Source organism: Euwallacea similis, chromosome 2 (assembly GCF_039881205.1).
Source record: "Euwallacea similis isolate ESF13 chromosome 2, ESF131.1, whole genome shotgun sequence".
Classification (NCBI taxonomy): Eukaryota; Metazoa; Arthropoda; class Insecta; order Coleoptera; family Curculionidae; genus Euwallacea; species Euwallacea similis.
In genome coordinates this window covers 3,762,185-3,777,433 of record NC_089610.1, presented here as the reverse complement: position 1 = coordinate 3,777,433, position 15,249 = coordinate 3,762,185, and the positions used below count along the sequence as shown (strand labels likewise).

Here is a 15,249-nt window from a genome sequence, read left to right as displayed (position 1 = left end):
ATCCGATTAATTGTCTCTGAGCTTAATTAAATTTCGAGGTATTGGAACATCGTTAAAATGTCGGAAATGGGGAACAATTCAAAGAGAAAAGTTTATGTGTGTAAATTTAAATTATTTCAAAAGATCAGTGAAACAATTTAATTTATTTCATTTTTGTTTCTTTAATTTTTTCTGCTCTTATTGAAAAACTTTATCTTGTCTTCATACTGCAAGGTCCATGTTCCAGAGAAGTCAAGGTTTTTTTATGGTTGCTCACCTAATCAGGCGAGGATGTCTGTTGTTCCTGAATTAGGGCGAGAAAGGGGAGGTAACGTCGCAAATCCAGATAAATAGAGCCACTGTAATCACGATTTAAGTATTGAGGTAACAATGTAATACGACTGCCAGACAATAAAGGCGGAATAAAGGCGAAAATGATAAAGCATTGTAAACTTGAGAATCACTTTCGGTACAGACACTCAATTTGAGTCGATTTGTTACTTTTCATTCTCCATTATGTTCATAAAAAATACAGGTAAAAGGAAAGTGGTTCAAGGCGGTAGCGAAGTATTGATCTAATAAGTCGAGTTGTAACAGCAACAACTACGAATAGAACGTGAAAAGAACATGAATGAATAAATATAGTACGTACTTCGACGACTTCAGCTACGTGAGACTGAACAACCGCTGCAATACAGCACTGCAGCACTCCCGTTCGCTGAACGCGCCTAATGCGTTGCTTAAGTCGATGTTTACAAGATCGAGCTAATGAAAATACCCAACAAATAATAATAAAAAGTCTAATGAATAAACCCTTTGCAGCTTTCGTTAGGGAATCATAAATCTTGGAATTCATTTCGCGGAAAGCACAGAAATTAATGCTCACTTTATCATATGAAACGACTGAAATGGTTCTTGTATTGTTTGAATCTGAGGAGCACTTTTCTCCCTTTTCTCCTTGCAAATGTTTTGCTAAAAAATACTGAGTATAATTGTTGCCCAGTGAAATCATATTTAAATGATTGCCAAAGGTTTTCTGTTGCCATCGTTCGAAATTGGAAAATAGAAATGTTCCCTATTAGATGTTTCCTAAAAAGGAAACTATTGTTAACAGACTGCATCTGAAACTTATAGCAGAGGCTCAGATACAACTCAATAGAAACTTTTAACGAGTACACCTCCATTTTACTAGTTTAAACTTTACGTTGTGTATCTCCATATACAACCAAATTGGCATCTACTGGCCTGTTCGAACGCATTCGAGTACATTAATGTATGTCCAATTTAACTTAGTTTATTAGATCGCGTTTATTACAGTTACGCTGTAACACAGTTGGCAAGAGGAATAACTGATTAACAATGCTGTTTCCAGCAGGTGGTGTGAATAATAGATATCTTGCACATGGTAAAGTTTGAATGCGATATTTTGCAACTCCGAGAGGAAATTACTAATTTAGTACCAGTGAAGTTGGTGTTATAATTTGGAGATTAAGCTGCGAAAGGCGACAATTGAGAATATTTTCAGCAAATCCTTCTCGCAAGAGCAAAACAAGCTCTAGAGGAAACTGAAGCTTAATTAAATCCCTTGGCCGGAAAATTGCTTATGTGTTAAAACGTGCTATGGTTTAAGAATCATGTTGCTTCGCTCATTTGGAAGTTCGCGCTTCGTAGCGCCGATCGTCCAGCTCTAAAAAATTAGCCTCCAGTCGTCCAGGTCCAAAAGAAGAGCATCGACTGTTTAAGCCTAACGATGGATCTCCGACCGTCCCGATCTGTATAGCAATATAATAGGTTTTGACTCTATGTTTTTTGTAGACTGTTTAAAAAGTCAACCCTATACAGGGTGGACCAAATTCAAATTGGACTTTTAAAAGTTCAATTTCCCATCTCCGCAACCGCCCTTCAAGGTTAATCTCCAGTTCTATGAAGAAAGCTATGGACCGCACACTTTTCAGTGTCGCTGGCATTTTTTTTGGCCAAATTGCGACAATCCGCCTGCTGATGTATTTATTAATGGGGGAATTTCCACTAATCTACATTAATGGATTAGTTGGTCAGCGACCGCTGATGGGACAATTTGTTTCCAAGTCTGTTGCAATTCAGAAAATTCAGCCTCGTGGCAATATAGAATTGATATTTATAGTATGAGTTGAGAGTTTTCACACGGCGTCATTTAGCGCGAAATGCACCCACGCCGTTGTTCTGTTAACTCGACGCCGGCGAGGAGTTCTGTATGAAAAAAATCCACTTAGGAGGAATTCATGACGCAAAAGTTCAGGCGATTTGTGGTATTATCGATATTCTATTCCACGGAAAATATCCTCGATTTCTGGTTAAAATCAAGACGAGCTGGATACTTTAGATCGCATTAAAATGTAAATCACCTCGCTCCCAATTTTAACGACTTTGTTGAAAACTTAGATTAAGCCCCTATTATCCCAAACATGAACATCATCCGAACTTTTGCTCCTTCGACTGTCTCTCGTCATAACTAGGATTGAGCTAGTTATGCAGTCCACGAAAGCCATTAAATTAGAACAAAAGACCCCTCACAAAGATTTCTAAAAGCGAATTTCCACTCAGACAATATCCATAGCGCATAAATAAAAGAGAAAAATGTGTTTGTGGCGGATAGGGGCTTTTCAGCCCTTTCTTTTTGCCCACCGGCGCGCTTTCTAAAATTTTAATTAGTGTTTTTAGCGCTATCATAATATATTTCCGTTCGGACATGAAAATTAGTTCTTACCCACTCTTTTTGTGGGAATGGGTCTTTGATGTTCTACATGCTAATCACTTTCTGGGAACAATAGATCCTGTGCAACATCCCTAACGTCACAACCATGCTGAATCGATAATAATTTCGGAATTCATGCAAATTACAAAATTCCATGCTCTGGGAAATGGCTATTCATTTGCAACATTCATTTGCAACAAGCAACCGTAAATGTAAAGGAAGGGACGGGATTCGACAACAGATTGTGCGGTGGATAATTGGGAGATCAATTGCGCGTTTGATGTGTTGCCGGTTATTGAGATTATTTACTGTCACGCAAAACTGAGATTTGCTGATATGCGTTAATAGTTGAGGTTATTATACTAATTAATCTGGGAAATTCATCGAAATAGACTTCTAAATTCCATACTTGAAAAAGTATCAAAGACTCGCTGACAACATGGTGCGACGGTTTATAAAACGATTTAAGCCCGATTGTTCAAGCTCCTGATAACTTTGCCTGCGAGATAATTTCCGTAAAAACGACGAAATGCGAGCAGGGCATTGGCCAATTTCTTCGTTTCTATAAAAATCACGTTGCTGACAAAGTCATCAGAAGATTGAAGAAGCGAGTCTCAGGATTTACCTTTTACGTTGTAGGTAATTGCTGTTAAATGGGGATGAAAATGTCTTACGTTATAATAATTTATAAAATAGACACAGTACATGGATTTTAGCCGTCATCGACCGTTAAGACACTAACGGACTCCGGCTGTTAAGATTGAAATAATTTTCATTTAATTTTGTTTTTAAGGCAGAAAGCAGCGTCAGGAATTATATGATTTATGACGAATAACTGACCGAGGGACATTACTTTTCCCTAAACGTCATTCAAATTCCCCTTTATTTAACACAATGGGTCTTCACCCACTGTGTGAATTTATCTGATTGTTTTCGAGGCATCAAGCTCTTATATGAAAGAGCAGAAGGGACCATTTCAAGTAGACAAGTTACGGTAGCAGAAGTCCTTTCGTAAACGAAAGTTAACGTTTTACGAGACTCATTATTACTACGGTCATGTGACAAATAATCTGGAGGCACGTTAATAACCAGCCATGGCCACGTGAAAAATGAACTACGGGCACTTGAAAAATAAACTACGGTTACGTGAAAAGTAATCTGAGGGCACGTGAAAAATAATCTGACATGAAATTAAGCAAAACTAGTGACTCAAGATTAGAAACGTTACATACACAATGATTATCATTACATTCATATACTATCCCGAACTTATCTAAGCTTCCTCCGCACCGAACAAAAACCCTACTTTGGACTTGGCCAGACAAACCTTTACAAGCAGATTTACAAATTCTCCGGCTTGTTATTCGATCCAAATTAGTGTTCGTAGTTCTTTCTTCTCATCTAAACGGATTTGGCGTTCGGTTCGTTCGGGGTCGTGCAGTGAAATGTACAGGTCATTTGGCTTCCGCATGTAAAGTTCGCGCGGACACAGACCAATCAGAGAGTCGCAGTGCTGGAAACTCCGCCCATTCGTGCGGTACGTGTATTTAAATTGACATGTGAAGGATCAACAGCAGTTAGAGAAAAGACTCCGTATTGTTTGGATAACTTCGTCTTACTGTCGCAAAAAGTTGCAATTATTCGGAATAGGCCAAAAAACTCAGTTTAAATTAGTATAGAGAGACAGTATGAGATAGTATTTCTTTGCCTTAGTATGTTCCAACACTTATTTTTATAGCAAATAATTTCACCTTATTTATAAGTATCTCGTATCCTTTCCTCGACGAAAATCAATATTTAGCAGTAATAAAATCAACTCTAAAACCAAATATAGCCAGCTCTATTAATTCATTATTTGCCAAGCAGCTCGACCCTTATACCGTGCGTATGCAGGCAAGCACGCCAATCAACCCCGCTAAAACTTGGAAAATGCTAAACTTTACTTTGTTTACCATAGACGGAGCTTGTTGAACTTTCCATGCTAAATCCTCAAATAAGAAGACCTTCTGTATGGAAACTGAAGTAGTTTTTTTATTAAGAACTCCTTATCGGTCATCTAGGGATGTCCCCTCGAGGTTGGACACCCTTCTGAAGTGTATTTACGGTCTTGCGTGTTATCTCATCATTACTCTTTAGGATATGATACACGTAGAGCTTAAGAGCGATAAATCGCACACCACTGATGGGCCCGGCAATCATTTCACTAAGAGCGTGGGATATTCGGAACCCGGAGGGAGAGTAAACTCTTACGAAGGAAATGTAATTTAGTCGAGCCCCTTGGTAATTTACAGACAAATTTACATAGTTTATTAGGAACTAAAGCGGTTAGTGCCGATTTACTTGTCTCTTTAGTGGAGAGTTGATTAAATCATAACTCGCGTTGGCGCCTTGTGAATTTGCCTTCAGTTTTACGCATTTCAAAGTTCCCGGAAAATCAGCTTGTCGGGGTTGATGCTGGAGAAGCGATTAGCAATTTAGTACCAGAACTTTCGGATCTGAATGATTGAGCTGATCCCTTTAAATGAGTGATCAAGCTTCCACTTAAGTAGAACGAAGCAACAGGGAAATCGCTTTAAAACTTCTTTAAGCAATTTATCAAAACGTGGCGTCATCCGAAAGTTTATAATGAATTAAATAGGAAAACAACAGAGCTGAACGAATTTTTAAGCACTTCCCCGAAGTTGGACCTTTTAGTTCGACAATTTCTGGCACGCTCTTCTGAAGAACTTCCAAGCAAATTCCTCTTAACTATTCTTCGAGTAATTAATATCCTCTTTATTGGCTGCTTTTTCTGGAGGTCTCGGACGATTGTGAAAGAACTACAGATATAAATCCATCCTGGAACATGGCATTATGGCAGTAAAGTTCAATAAAGCACATAAACGGAATATCTTTTAGCGTTTGAGAACTGTTCAGACATGTAAATCCGCTGACTATAACATAGAAAATCCTTTGTGTCGAGTTTAACGTACGGCAGTAGTTCACAAGCGTTCTGTCGTAAATTATTTCTAAGGATCGAGTAGATTTAGATGCAGCATTACAGGGATGAGCCTTCTTAAGATGTACGGGCTCGAGCACTAATAGATGTGGTGTGGACCTCTAGGGCGCAATGAAGATCCATCCTGCTGCACGCTCAAAAACCCCTGATTATCATCAGAGGCTGGAGCTGTTTACACGCGCAAACCAAAACTAAGTTTACCTAACTCAAAAGTATAACAAGGGCCTTCAGTTTGTTTGAATAGCATTACCTCGGCCAGAGTTTCCAAGTTGCTTTATTCCCGGTCACTTTATTCCCGGTCACTTTATTTCCTAACAAACAAGACGAAAGGAAGTTTTATTCGTTCGCTGTATTTGTTTATGGAGGTGTCATTAATTATGACCCAGAATAACTCTGGAGATAAATCTGCAAAAGTCAAATAATCCCAAGAATAAGCAAACTCCATTAATCTCCTCTGCGCGAGGGACGAACTTTCCCAGGTAAGAGTTTAATAAACCCTTGCCGGTGCTCGATGGAAAATGTAAATGTAATTGCCGCTCTTAAGGTGAAATAACTTAAAATTAAGGCGAGTAACTTTCTGCTAATGCTGAAGTAATTGCGGAATGGCGGGTTCAAAAATTGGAAGACAATTTGGGATGCCATTCAATTAACCTAATTAAAGCCAGCCCTGAAGCGCGGTTACGTGCAGGTAGTTGCCGCTTTTAAGCTCAAATATTTTGAGGACGTTTAGCAAGGCAGCTCGATTTTGCAACTTTTATGTGCTAACTGAAAAGCTCAGTTTTATCAACGAGATTCTGTGGCACCATTTATGTGGCGACTCGGAAACTACTTATTGTAGTTTTCTCAGTCAATGGGTAAACTCGAACAAAAAAAAAATGCTGCAGCTCCTTAAGCATCATTTACCCTCTAAAAAGTACTTGAGACCGGTAAATTTACCACGTATAGACCATTGAAAAGTGCCACCGGCTTGCTTGTTTGCATCTTGCTGGCAACTTGCAGAAGTAAGAATTTTATGAATCAATTTTATTACGCTTTTACTGAATTTTTTCCTTGTAGATGTTTAGAGAAATGTGAAGCACGTCAAGTGTTTGCGCTAATTTCCGTGAATGAAGCGAAAAAAAATTGAATAGAAATGTAGCCTAGAGACGTCGAAGACAATTTTTGGCTAGGCCTGGAAAAGTGCAGAAAATCACGTTTTCCCACAGGGATAAAGGGACCTTCTACACACACCTCTTTTACACTAACATGAAACAAATTTAAAAACGAGTCGTCGTCGTCGACTTCAGTAAACAACTCCTTCTGGATACTGTGAAATTGACATATTGAGATAACTTTTCGCAAACGACTAAAGTCGGTAGACCGAGGAAAGTTTGGGATCTGGAATTGCTTTGACACCTCTCAACCCTTGTTTTCACTCACCTGACCCTTCCCTCAAAGGAACAGGTGCTGAGATACTACAACATTCAAATCGATATAATAACATCGGCATTCGTAGTTAACTGGCATGGCCTAGTTTCATCAGTTGCTGTGGAGAAAATATGTTGCTTTTAACAGTTTTACTGACGCATTTTCATGTTTTAATTAGGCATGGAGAATTTACTTAAAGCGCGTTCCAAAGAAAGAGTCAGTTGCGCAAGCATAAAGAATTACGAGGATAGTCCCAAAAATATCTAATCTAACACTTAAAGAAAAAAAAAATTTTTAAGTGTTTCATTATTTCTGAATACAATTTCCTTTGAGATTGATACACTTTTCCCAGCGATGTTATATACCCTGTTTATAGTAAGAAGCTTCGAATGTTTCAAAATAGACATCAACCTCGAACTCCTCCTCTTCATTATTGGTAAATCTCTTTCCACTGAGCCATTTTTTCAACTTTGGAAATAGAAAATAATCTAAGAGGGCTAAATCTGGCGAACGGGTGGGTAAGGAAAAAGTTCGAAACCAAGTTGATTGATTTTGGCCATCGCGATTACGGAAGCCTGGACTGGTACGTTGTCTTGATGAAACATGACTTTCTTTTCGCCAAATGCGATCGCTTTTTCGTAATTTCTTTGCTCAAAAGTTGCAATAAATTTGTATAATATTCTTCATTTATTGTTTTTCCTTTAGGGAGATAGTCAATAAAAATTATGTCACGTGCATCCCAAAAAACTGAGACCACATCCTCCTTCCTGTAGATAGAACGATTTAACCCTCTTTGGAGACGATTCTCCCCTTTGAACCCTTTGTTTTAACTGCTCTGGTAGGTGTAAAACGATGGACTCATGTTTTATCCATGGTTATGAAACGACACAAAAACTCGGCTTTATTGCTGCGAAACTTTGCCAAAGACTCCCTTGAAACATCCTCACGACGCTGTTTTTGTTCAATTGTGGGTAATCGCAGCACCCATCTTGCGCACAGCTTTCTCATATCCAACTCTTCGACCAAAATGCCATGTATAGTACTTGTTCAAATGCCTATTATATCTGCAATTTCAGTCGATGGTATAGTCTTCCAGTATAGTTTTGTGAATTTTCACCACAATTTCGGGAGTGGTCACCTGGTTGGGTCAACCACTGCAGAGTTTGTCTTGACTGGTCGTAAGACCGAGTTTAAACTTTGCCACCCAATATGTTATAGTTTTTAACGAAGGATCAGATTCCCCAGAGTAGAATCCAACTCCGCTTTGATGTGGGATAGATTAGGAGCTTTCAAATGAAAATATTGCGTCACCCGTCAGTGACCAATTTTTTCCATGTTCATAAAATCTCTAAAAGCGTTCACTCAAAACAGTTCCAAAACAAACACAAATCAACGTAACACCCTCAAACTTTGGACATAAGTTTTTAAGGTTAGGTCTTGGTAATATTGTAGGTAAATTTTTGACAAAAATATCGCCATCTATATGTCAGGTCGGGTACTTCTGGGACTATCCTCGTACATGACATGGCCATCTAACACGCTCGATCTGATGCTTCTTGATTTGTGCTAGCCACGGCCCGTGCAGCGACCACTACCCCGAAGGCAACCACCTGCGATGGTTTTCCGCCCGGGAGGATAAAAGGATTAGGGCGGTATGAGATAGAAAATGGCGAAAGAAAGAAAATAATGATAGCAAAGGGGGCAAATTATCGGATGTTACTAGATGCCTACACCAGCATAAAGTTACAAATACAAAAATACCACTTGAACTGAAATATTTCAATAGAAACGTGTAGTAATTTGATCAATTTCTCGTACCTGTGAGTAGTAAACTTCGATGAACACGATCCGGGTTTTCCATTATTCTAATGAAGCAAGTTTTAGGCTCGCGGAAGACAACCATCCAGATATAAGGAAACTTTATAAACTTGTTATAAAATGTAAATGGCGCTTTTCGTTACACTAACGTTGTTCCAAACGTAAATGGAGAGGATTAAATATAAACTCAGTCATATGATATGGGGCAAGCGCATCGAAACATACGTAAGAGATGTAAAATTCCATGAATTAATTTTCTGACTCCATTTCCCTGTACCTTAATGTCTTGGCTAATCCTCGGGTGCATCTGTAAGTGAGAATTAGTAGGCACCTTTAAACTAATAACCCGGACGTTGCAAGCCCCGGATTAATTGTCTAATTAGATACAATGAGCCGGTTTAATTTTAATTAGGGACAGACAAATGATTTAATAAATTTTGAGCCCAGGAATTTGAAATGGGCCTGGGGTAAAAATAACGAGCTGGTGTCAGTGACGGCCATCAATTAGAGGGTTCTCCTTAAAACAATTAAATTAAATGGGATTTTAGTTTTGGTCTATGGGTAGATGAAGCCCTTAATATGACTAAAACGTAGAATGGATCCATTTATTTACTTCACATGCCCCTGAAAATACATCAAAACACTTAACATCCGTCATAATAATGTTGTAGGCTTTCACGGCAGTGGCAGCCAGAATGTTTCACGTCATTTGTCTTACTCACACTACGGAAAAGAAAGCCTATTAGGTGATATGATTAATGTTGCCAAAGTTGATGTTCTTGTTATTTGGTTTTCTTCGATATTATTTTGTTATCGTTTCGTTCCCTCCCTTCTACGCCGCGTCCTTTTATAGGAGACAATGAGATTTATTACGCCGCCCAAAGAAAAATTGATAGATACCTTTCATGTACCGAATTGATCTAGCAAACGGTTATAAAGGAGTTCCGATCGAGGGTAAAAAATACGTGCTAATAGGGCCAACTTTTTTTCATCCGCCATCAAGGGAGCATGATTTATTCGAACGCGAGGAAGGACAGCGCAGCATAAATCCATTTTGCCAATTTTTATAAATATTGCTGTGGGTTTTTGGTGATGATGGAAACGAGGGTCCGTTCCGTAACTGGTTACGCAATGAAAGCAGCTCCCTTCGTTTTATAACGAAATTAACAAATGAAACCAGCAACGATCCAAAAACGTACAAAGCACAAATTCGATGCGTTTAAATTTATGCCAATTCCTTGTCGCTCCTTCGTCGTCCAGCAAATTGGACAAAAACCATGTCCGAAACTGATTAGAAAAACTCAACGTACATTGACTCTCAAAGACCCTTGAAAGTGTTGTAAGTCCTAACACAGACGCGTGCGGAAAATGCCTTTCTCGCCCCTCACTGTCTGATCTTTCTTACTAGCGCTATAAAAATGGGAAATCGCAAAATATGTCACTTCGAATGTGCTTCATTTGAGAAAGTCTATGCGAAATGTTGTTTTCTCTCATCCAGCACCTTTTTTCTCTCCAGGACTTCCATCCATGAGAGACAGCCTCACAAACCCAGTGCACGTCTACGAAGGAGACGATGCGCTGATCACCTGCGTAGTTCGCGATATTGGGCCCAACACGGTTATGTGGAAGAAGGAAGAAAAGGAAAGACACAGTCCGAGGGTGCTTACTGCTGGAGAGAACCGTGTAACCGCCGATAAAAGATACAGCGTCTTACACGATTCTGGTAAGTCCGGCTTAAGATTTTCCAGCTCCAATTGCTTCCGTTTGCGTTAACGCTTGATTTAGCGCAATCTTTGCCATTGCTTGATTTATTCTCTGAAAATACGTCGATATAAGGACAAGGGCCATTTCATGGCCAGTTAAACTGAACGAACGAGGGGAGACGGTCCCGTAATAACATCACAATAATTTAGTTTGAGAAAGAGGGCCGTTCGGAAACGGGTAAAACGAGGACGTAATGCAGTTTATTTTGCCGTTTCCAAAATCGGAAAACCGTTTATGACTTTATGTGGGAAATTGTGACAGAACCAATACATTATTTCTACAATTTACGTGGATGACTCGCATATCTACGCTTTTTTGAGTGGGTATTTAGGGGACTCAATGGCAAAAAACTCAGGATTACGTTTTGTTATTAGTTCGAAACGATTTAATATTTTTCATAATTTTTTACCAGATTTTTTTAAAAGTTCCCGAGTTTTCAACGCTGTACAGATAACCTTGTACAGGATGATTTTTAAGTTGAGAACGTCCTTCTCCCAGGAAATAATGCTAAGAAATTCTCATTTTTTCCTTTTTGGCGGAAACGTTAATTTTTATAAAAAAAACATTAATTTCTGCGAAACCATTTGAGGTATTTGAATCGAATTCTCTAGGTGTCGATAGCTGCTATATTTTTTCAGAAAAAAAAATTGCACAGTGGCGTACCCACTAGTTCAGTTTTCGGAAGAGCGCCACGAGAAAAATGCACATTTAAAAAAATTGATTTCCTGTTCTTCTATCATCCGGGAAATCGGCATGTAAATCATGCATTTGCAGTTCATGGATCAGAGATCAAATCCCATTCAAGTCAGTAGTGCATTTGATTAAGGAAATTTCAATCGTCTAAATGTAAGATTTTGGCTCAGCTCTTGGTTTTCCTACAGTGGCATCCCTTTTTTATTTTATGTGGCCAAGTTTCTGCACAACCAGGGCAAGAAATTTTGAAAGTTCCCCGTATGTGTGCAGTATTATTATTTCCAATTTTGCCATATAAAGAGGTAGTTTTCTCAACTTATTCGGAATTGTGAAACACGTTTCATGTCTGAGATTTATGAGTTTATGCCTGTGCTGCAGCATTCAATAGCTTAATGTAAATGCTTTAAAACAAATTACCCAAACCCATATAAACTTCACCGCTCAAAGAGAAACCAATATTTTCCGGCTAAACCCCAAATCAGCTTTTAGTTCACCTCGCGTATAAGTTGGAAGTTTGAAGTTTCTCGTAATCCAGGAGATGAAAGAATCCGCGTTCCGTCATATCAAGATCCATTAAAGGTATTAAAGAGAAATGCAATATAAATTCCTGGGAGATCGGAATCCGAAGTCGGAGGCTTAAATACCGCCCCTATATTGATAAAAGTTTTGAAATAAACCCCGGCTTATGGAACACGCGACACTTATTATGCCGGCACGTCATTTAATCATGTTTCCTGTTCAATAAGATGAAGATGGAGGCTTTAAATTGAAAGAAACTAAATTTTCTCGTACATTTGTGGAAAGAGCAAGAAAACTTGCTCTATACCTGCTGGGCCTATCCGAGTATTAAGAGCGTAGTGTGTTAGAAATCCCAACAGATGCACGACTGTTCTTTTATTCGATACCAATTTTCAGGCACTGATCAAGACGAAATGGGAGGTGACCTTCCTTCAGGTGGCGATGTCTGGGTCTTAGTGATCAAAGGTACTAAATCTGCAGATTCCGGAGTCTACGTCTGCGAAGTCAATAGCAATCCGATCGTGCGAAGTTTCCACAGGCTTAATGGTGAGACTTAACGATTCGATCTTCCGTCTAATAACTATTTTATTCTTAATTCAGTCCTCTCGAGAGCCATCACAGCGAACCCTACAGATATCATAATCTACGAGGATAATACGCCTACCATGGGAGGAATCAAAAATCATAACTATACTGACTGCTGCATGTCTAAAAATGTATCCAACGGGTGCCTTGGGTTTTGCAATATACAAAGCATCTTGGAAGGTAGGGTTCATTTGATTGTAAGGGAGCTTGAAGTACTTCTGGTTCTTCCTACATAAGCATTTCCTAAAATTCGTTTGTGAATATGATACCTTTAGGTAGTACTGGTCAAGACCCTGAAAACTGCGAGCAGGATTTCCCAAATATAGTACGTTGCATGGCCGATGGTAGGAACCACGTTCCTTGCTGCGTCCACGAAAGGGTGCCTGATATTTGCCAGGATGTCTGCAGAGGAGAGTATACTGCCATTACTCAGAATATTAAGACTCACTTTTCATGTTCAGCTTATACTGAACAGACATTGGCTTGCATCATGGAAGGAATTGGTACGTTTAGGTTCCCTGTAACTAACTTAGTGGGTTGCGTGAGCGAGAATTTTTATAGAGCTGCTACCAGGCCCTCCAGAAAACGTGGAAGTAGAGTCGTTGACTGAAAGATCGCTCAAAGTCGAATGGGAACCTCCAGAGGCTAATGCTCAAACTGTTAATGAGTACGCAGTGAATTTAACGGCAATCAAGAGCTTTAGTACAAATTCTGAGGAAGATTCCAGCGGAAATTCCACCATGAATAGTATAATCCATAAGGTAGTGCTCTTATCATGGATAATAATGAGTTATATCGTTTATGTCCGCTATAGGTACCGAGGGATGAAAATATGACAATTTTCAATGACTTGGAACCGTTCACATGGTACGAAGTTTCGGTAACTTCTCATAATATCATTGGAACATCCCTACCAACTTATTCTGTGAAAACCATGACTCTAGCTCCCGGGAAAATGAAGGAGACGGTTAATGGAAAGGCTCCCCCTTTGCCGGATATCAAAAGTTGCTGTTCCAATAAAGGTAACTAAACCACTCCAACTCCACCAATTAACTACCATACATTTCCCCTACATTTATAGGCATAACCCACAAAACCTGTTTGAACAAACTGTGCGACCCAATAGAAACTGAAAAGGTGGAAATCACAGACCTAATGATCTGCGCCCCTTGGGCGCAGGACACTTTCGGGTGCTTGACGAACGGCATAGATCACACTCCCTGCTGTAAAGAGCGCGGTCTTCCAGATTTGTGCCAGCAGCTTTGCACTGGAAATGTATCGTCCCTCGATTTTAATTATTTCAAGTAACCAAACCGCAGTTAAACAAATCAAATTCCACTCCAACAAACACATTCTCCAGATGTCTTCGGTACATGGGAGAATATACCAACTGCCTTCTCCAAGGCTATGGAGTGTTGCCTAGCGCCCCTACTCAAGTCCATATTACCAACGTGGAGAGCGAGTTTGCTCTTCTTCATTGGTCACCCCCGAAAACTTTAGGTGATACTGTCACAAGTTATAACGTGCACATTAGGCCTGTCCAGCCGAGTGAAGAAGAAGATGATGATGAAGAACCAGAATTCAAAGTAACTCCAATTATAATCAGCTGGGGTATGATTCTAATGTGATATTTCAGATCATATCAAATGCCAAAAGTATATGGGTGTTGGAGAACCTAGAAGGTCTCACCGACTATGAGGTTTATGTAGAGGCCGTCAATGTCCATGGAGTGGGAAGCCCTAGTCCTAGATTGACATTCAGGACCGGCAGTAAGGTAAGAACGGTCAACGCAGAGTCTAAGACACCTCATTGCCGTGTATCACCTTCCACGATTTTTTGATTCAGGTGGAAGAAGATGAAATCGAAGAAGCTGCGGCATATAACGTAACAGCCTGTTGCGTAGAAGCCAATTTGAACAGCGTATGTCTTCCTTTGTGCTCTTATGACGCGAGCATGAATGATATCAAGCGTTTGGCTGTATGTGGTTCAGGTACCTAAAACACAACTTGAACTAACCTCAGAGAGGCTCATACTTATTAATGCAGAATTTCCCACAATACTACGATGTGCAGCCGGAGGCAGAAACCACGGAGGCTGCTGCAGCAGAAGAGGAGTCCCTCCAGCTTGCCTTTCTCTGTGTTCTGGTGTCGTGGTGGACTCTCTTCGTGTCACTGCATCTAAATGTGTCACTTACATAGGCAACATAGTCCAATGTTTCGAAGAAGGCACTGGGAAACTACCAGCCCCAGTCACAGGGGTTCATGCTGTGGCCGTGGATTCAACCAGTATTATCTTGGAATGGTCCCCTCCCGAGGAGGGTCCCAATGTCACTGACTACGTGGTTCATTATCAGAAAGTTGATAACACGTCTATGCACGAGATGCTACAAAAATTGGATAAGGTTTGATTTCATCTATTTATGAATACCACATCTCATTTGTTTCATTCAATTTAGCAAAGCAACACTTCTGGGTATTACCACGCATTGACTGATCTAGAAGAAAACGCCATGTACCAAGTGTTTGTGGTTGCTAGAAATGGTTATGGGACCTCATTGCCTTCATCTGTAGTCTTTATAAAGCTGGGTAATGGGAATGAGAGTAAATGGTTGAATGCAGTGACTTCCTCTCCTCATTCTTTGGCAGTAGCCAGTCACAGTGCCACTTGGGTTACTATTACGTGGCAGCCTCCTCAGTTTAGTCATCCTTCTGAGCAGATCTCATACAGGTATCAGAACTAACATTCCATTAGT

At 39.7% G+C, this 15,249-nt stretch overlaps 1 protein-coding gene across 1 annotated transcript in view; it reads left to right on the top strand.

The window, feature by feature from the left end:
- Positions 1-15,249, top strand: part of LOC136419469 (Ig-like and fibronectin type-III domain-containing protein 1) — a 93,047-nt gene that overhangs the window by 74,473 nt on the left and 3,325 nt on the right. The window contains exons 3-14 of the mRNA XM_066405812.1: positions 10,453-10,659; positions 12,309-12,458; positions 12,513-12,677; positions 12,773-13,000; positions 13,059-13,258; positions 13,312-13,519; positions 13,579-13,801; positions 13,858-14,083; positions 14,134-14,271; positions 14,343-14,487; positions 14,543-14,898; positions 14,953-15,224. Coding sequence (XP_066261909.1) covers positions 10,453-10,659; positions 12,309-12,458; positions 12,513-12,677; positions 12,773-13,000; positions 13,059-13,258; positions 13,312-13,519; positions 13,579-13,801; positions 13,858-14,083; positions 14,134-14,271; positions 14,343-14,487; positions 14,543-14,898; positions 14,953-15,224 — 2,518 coding nt within the window. The remainder of the gene's footprint in view (positions 1-10,452; positions 10,660-12,308; positions 12,459-12,512; positions 12,678-12,772; positions 13,001-13,058; positions 13,259-13,311; positions 13,520-13,578; positions 13,802-13,857; positions 14,084-14,133; positions 14,272-14,342; positions 14,488-14,542; positions 14,899-14,952; positions 15,225-15,249) is intronic.